General features: G+C 59.9%; 1 protein-coding gene across 1 annotated transcript; it reads right to left on the bottom strand.

Moving 5' to 3' along the window:
* Positions 1-686: 686 nt before the first annotated feature.
* On the bottom strand, positions 687-5,210 carry SOWAHD (sosondowah ankyrin repeat domain family member D). The gene is made up of 2 exons (XM_035006238.1): positions 3,668-5,210; positions 687-822 (listed from the first exon to the last, which is right to left on the bottom strand). Exon 1 carries the CDS (start codon positions 5,208-5,210, stop codon positions 4,236-4,238), a length of 975 nt encoding a protein of 324 aa, XP_034862129.1. The 3' UTR covers positions 687-822; positions 3,668-4,235.
* Between the last annotated feature and the right edge of the window lie 456 nt (positions 5,211-5,666).

Genomic DNA, 5,666 nt, shown 5'->3' with positions numbered 1-5,666 from the left:
GAGCCGGTGTGGAGAGCTGGAGTCACATCCTGAGAGGATAGACTGGCATCTCCTTCCTTCAAATGAGTGGCAAGGGGGAAGAAGAGCCCTTAGGAGGCGGGGTGTGGAATGGTGGGTAGGGGATGGAAGGGGGCTTTTGTGTAGATAATAGGGTCAGGAGATGAAGGACTTGCATGCTTTTATTCTCCTCAGAGGACTTCGGGTTTGGCCCTGACTCTAGTCTGTGACTTTCTCGGGAAACCGTATCTCACCTACTTAGTACTTGGTGGGCCCTTCCTAACTTGCGGCTTTGACTTGTGTGGGCCATGGAACAAGCTGTGGGCTCGCTGCGATTCTGCCTGAGGTCCAAGTATGTCGGTGGTGGAGAACATTAGCGAGGGAGGCACCATCTCCTTTGAGGAACAGCAGAGAGACAGGAACCTGCAATCAGTGTGCACGCATTTTAGAGAGGGGTTAACACAGGGAACCACAAGAACCTTCCGGGACCACCCTGGCCGAGAAACCAGCTTTACCACAACAGCCCGCCGAACACCTCTCCCTTCTTCCAACCGGCGGCCCATTTTCTCGGCAGCGCGCTGCGGGGGGATGCGGATCCGTGATGTCAAACCCTCTGAACCCCGCGAGGGGGATTGGATCGGTCCCCTTTTACCGATGAGGAACGCATGACTCCGAGGGGTGAGTGACCGGCAGTGCGCATCGGAACCCGGGTCAGGCCGAGCGCAGAGCCCACCAGTGGTTTTGAACCTGGCTGGGAAGGGGGGGTTCTGTTCGCCTGGGCCTTTCCCACATGGGGCTTCGAGGTCAGCTTTGTGACAGCAAATTCTATGGAGGAAAAAAAAAGTTTGAAAGCCAGTGCTCCCCACAGGGTTCTTTGAACTTCTCAGCCGAAGCCCGACTTTTCTTGAAACCTTTCATTTCGCCAGAATGGCTCTGCTTGCGTGATGCTCCCCCGCCCCGTGCCCCTCACCCCCCCCCCCCCACGCACCCCCCCCCCCCGTTGTCGCCCTGCTCCCTGACACATCCATTCTCCACGTGACTGCCAGAGGGACTCCTCTAGAATCCCATCAGGTTACTCCTCTGCTTAGAAACCTTCTCTGGCTCCCGGCTACCTTTAGGTTAAAATCTCCGTTCCTCTTTTAGCCTCCTCTATGAGACCCTTAGTGATCTGAGCCCCCATCCACTTCTCCAGCTTTGCCCTTAATCACTCCCCAGCTCCCACCTTCCTGCCAAACCAGCTGACTTACATTTCCTGGTACTTGCTCTCTTCTCCTGGACGGACCAGACCAGACGTACCTTACTCCGTACTCCCGGCGGCTCTGCCAGGAGGCCCCTCCCCTTCTCCACCGACCAACTCCCACTCACGCCTGGAGCCTCAGACCAGGCCTTACCTTCCTTCCTGGAAAGCCTTCCCTGCATCTCACCCCCGGGCCAGGCCCCGCCCTGGTGCAGCACCCCCCACCCCCAACTGCCATGCTCACCTGTCACAGCCCTGCTTCTGTCACCTTTGCTTGTCCCTTGCTCCACTAGAATGCAGATTTGCATCATCTGCCTAACTCCGTTTTGCTCCCCTGGAAAGCAGTTTCTTAGGGAATTTGTTCTTTCTCTTGGGGTAAGCATACCAGTCTTGCCTCAAAAAGCATACCAGAAATGCCAATGGCTTGATGTTAGGCATGGAGAGTTTTCAGCATGGGAGTTTGTCCCCTGCAGCCAAACCTCAATTTTACATGGAGGAGGTAGGCCAGGGACTATCACATGATGAGAAAAATCTGTGGGGAAGAAGAGCTGACTGCAGGAGAAACGACAGAAAGCGCTTTCGAACCTTCTGGCTGACTTGGTTTTCTTGTTGGTAAAAGCAGGGCAGATGCTTGTCTCCGGTCCCCAGATCTGCTCCTAGTTAAGATGCTTAGGTTCAGACTTTTCCCGTGAAGAGGGGACTACCTCAAAGTGTCCTTTGAATGTGGGGCAAAGGCACAAGCCACGCTTCCCTCCAAGCCAGGAGCCTGCAGACCCAGCCATTGGGCAGGAAGGCCCTGTCCCAGCAGTCTTCACCAAGCCCCACCAGCCTTGGCAGCTGTCAAGGGCGACTGTAGAGCAGAACCTGCAGCCCTGCATCTATAAAATGGGCATGTGTGTGTGTGTGTGGGGGGCGCCTGGGTGGCTCAGTTGGGTAAGCTTAAGCATCTGACTTCCAATCAGGTCATGATCTTGGGGTCCTGGGAGGGAGCCCTGCTCAGCGGGGAGTCTGCTTTTCCCTCTCCCTCCGCCCCTCCCCCCTGGCTCGTGCTCTCTCTCTCTCTCAAATAAATAAATTCTTAAAAAAAAACTATAAAATGGGCACAGGGATGGAGGGAGTTATGCCAGATGCTGATGCCAACTGCCAAGATCCAGGAACCGTTTGCACTCCTCCTTTCAAACATTGAAGAAGTTCATTGAGAACGAAAAGTTATTGCTACATCACACTGTGTAAATTTGTTTTAAGGTGTAGTTCCTAGAAACATGTGACAGGCTGAAAACATTGATAGGGAGGGTTTGGATCATTTTACGGATGAGAAGAATCTAATGGGTTATTAAGGGAAGATCGGAACATTTCTAGCACAGAGGATGTAATGGGGGGGGGGGCAAACGGGACCACCAGGTGGAGATGGAAACCTGTATGGATGAGCTCAGGGTAGTGTTTCTGGGCTTTCTATGTTTGGTGATGACTGTTTCTCCCTGGTGTTCAAGGGCAGGGAGGGGAGGGCTGGGGATGCAACAGTCCATTGCAAGGGCGGCCCAAGCTTCTAGGGATACAGTGCTATTTTTGAAAATGCACTGTTTCTCTGGGGCGCCTGGGTGGCTCAGTCGGTTAAGCGTCTGCCTTCGGCTCAGGTCATGATCCCAGGGTCCTGGGATAGAGCCCCGATTCAGGCTCCCTACTCAGGAGTCTGCTTCTCCCTCTCCTCCTCCCCCTGCCAATGCTCTCTCTCTCTCTCTCTCTCTCTCTCTTGCGCGCGCGCGCGTGCGCTCATTCTCTCTCTCAAGTAAATAAATAAAATCTAAAAAAGAAAAAAGAAAAAATAAAATGCACTGTTCTCTAAGGCAGCATGGATCCCTAGCCACCAACTGCTTTCCCTCCTCTCAAAGTCAACCCTCCTGTATTCTACTGGCTTCATACGATTTCTGAATGGGAGCCAGTTTCCAAACTACAACTTATGTATTAGATGTAATTAAAAAGCAATGCCGAGGATTAAAGCCCTATCTTGGAAAAAGCGTGGATGGGTGTGTCCCCCAGGAGGGCAGAAGTCAAGGTAAATTACATGACTCACCATAAAACATCAGAAATGTACATTTGGAGATTTTCCCCTTTTACCACCCCTCTGCCCCCTACAGACAACTCTTCTAGGATGAGACTTGTGCCAGAAGTGGGACCTAGCTGCCAAAAGAGTCCGGGAGACAGGCAAACTGTGTGTCTCCACTCAGAGCCAAGGTGAGTGTAGCTCCTTCCAGCGCCCCGCTTGGCCATTTGCTGTGGGAACAAGGTCCAGAGCCTCCCGGATCACTAGCTCATGGCCAGGGGTTGGTGAACTCTTCCCCGCGAATGTAGGAAGCTTCCCGCACTCAGTGGTTAATGAAAAAAAAAAAAAAAGTCACTCAAAGGACAGCTTTGTCATGTGAAAGGAAAACATACCCGGCTTTAATATGCTTAAGAAGTCATCGGTGATACATTAGAAAAAGTACCGGTAAAGCCTGGATGTCTCAGGAGCAGGTTGGCGGGGGGAGGGTGAGTGCCCGCAGGAACAGCCGAGTCTAGCCTTCAGTTAGGCGCTTCCTCTGTATCAGTGGGTTCCAGTCTTAACTCATTCTTCTAGCAAGTGCTTCCCAATACACGCGGAGCTTCTGCCTGCCCAGAAATGGCTCCTGGAAGCCTTACTTTCCCTCTCCCAAGCAGGACCACACTCCTGCCCCTAACTCCTTAGTCCCCTAGTTTTGGGGACTAGTTTTGCGCCAGGACAGCTTTGGTCTTTGCGCTCTCTCTCGGTGACGGTTTCCCGGTCCCCAGGTCTCCTGGCCGGTGGCCGTAGGTGACCTGGGACAGGTACCTGCGACAAACCTGGAGGTGGTCCGCCGCTTGCAGGCCCAGCGCACTCGGCTGCGGCCGGAGCTGCCGCCCCTTCGGGTGGGGCCCGAGCCCACCCGAGACCGAGGCCTCGACCGCAGCGTCGCGCTCCGTCCGCGCTCTCCAGTCCCTGTCGCCCTCAACGGTCCTGGAAGAAGGGGAACATCTGGCGGAGGAGGCCCTGAATTTGCGCCACCCGGCTGCCCGCGTAGTTCTTCTCCCTGCCGGGCGACGCCGCCGCCCTCGCCGGGGCCTCCACGGAGCTCGTGCCCGCCGAGCTCGGGGTCCGTCGCAGCGCCCGGGCGGCGGCGCTGCTGCTGTTATTGTTGGCGTTGATCCGCTCGCCGCCGCCCGCCGTCTCCCAGTCCTCGGCCCCCGACAGCTCCCGCAGGCTCTGGGGCGCGTCGGGCCGCAGGTAGTGACAGGCCCTGTGGCCGCTGTAGTCGCGGCGCGAGGGGTCAGCCCCCAGGGCGCCCACCAGCACCTTGATGACCATGTCGTGGCCCTGCAGGGCGGCCAGGTGGAGGGGCGTGAGGCCGCCGCTGCCCGAGGCGCTCACGTCGAGCGGCAGCCCCCGGCGCTGGGCGAAGTCGTGCACCAGGATGAGCTCCTCGTGGCACCCGTGCTTGGCCAACCAGTGGAGCACCGTGTAGCCCGTGATCGGGTCGCAGCGCAGCAACAGGGCGGGCTCGGCTTCCAGCTGCTCCCACAGCACCTCCAGGCGGCCCTCGGCGGCCGCCAGTATCCACGCGTGCTCGCGGGGCTCCAGGCACAGCCCGCCGCCGCCCGGCCCGTTCGGCCCGTTCGGCCCGTTCGGCCCGGCCGGGCACTGCTCCTCGGCGCGCTCCTCCGACAGCCAGCCGGCGGGGGCCGCCCCGCGCAGCCCCAGCAGCTCCCGCAGCGCTCCCCGCCGGCGGCCCGAGCCTGCTCCCGAGAGCATCGGCGAGCCGTGCAGGAGGGGGTCCCGGGAGGCGGCGGCGTGGCCCCGGTCCCTGCCCCGCGTGCCGGCGTCCGCTCCCCAGGGGCGGGGCTGCAGGGCGCTCCGCGGGCTCAGCGCGGTGGCGGCGAGGGAGGCCTTGGGCCCCGGGCTCGCGGGCCCCCGGGGCTCGGCCATGGTCTTGCCGCCGCCGCCGCCGGCGCGGCGCTTCCCGTGTCGAGCGTTCGCTGCCCTTCCCGGGCCCCTCCGGGAGAGGAACTGGCGCTGGCGTTGGGGAAGGAAGCGGCTTGAGCAACTGGGCTCTGGGAGGGAGGGAGCAAAGGAGGGGAGAGGGAGGGAGAGAGCGGCGAGCCGAGGGAGGGCCCCCGCGCGGGAGGTGGCGGGCGTGGAGGGGTGGGAGCTCCGGGCCGGGGCCCGGGGACCAGGCCCTCCAGCGCCCCGCGGGGACCGCCGCCACCTCCGCGTCCCCGGGTGGCGGGCGGCCCCGCCCCAAGCGGCCAGGTGAGCCGGGGCAGCCCCGCCTCCCGCACCGCGCGCGACGGTGGGGCTGGCGCGGGGTGGGGGCGAGCGGGCCCCGAGCGCCCCAGCCGCCGGCTTCTCGCCATCCCCGCAGCTGCCGGGATGAAGAGGCTC

The sequence above is a fragment of the Mirounga leonina genome, unplaced genomic scaffold, assembly GCF_011800145.1.
Source record: "Mirounga leonina isolate KUSES-001 unplaced genomic scaffold, KU_Mleo_1.0 Mir_101664, whole genome shotgun sequence".
Taxonomy (NCBI): domain Eukaryota; kingdom Metazoa; phylum Chordata; class Mammalia; order Carnivora; family Phocidae; genus Mirounga; species Mirounga leonina.
The sequence above is the reverse complement of the archived record's forward strand: the minus strand, read 5'-3'. Positions and strand labels throughout refer to the sequence as shown.

What these genes read in the sequence shown, in the direction of transcription:
- SOWAHD (XM_035006238.1), bottom strand. Translation starts at nt 5,210, where the DNA reads ATGGCCGAGCCCCGGGGGCCCGCGAGCCCGGGGCCCAAGGCCTCCCTC.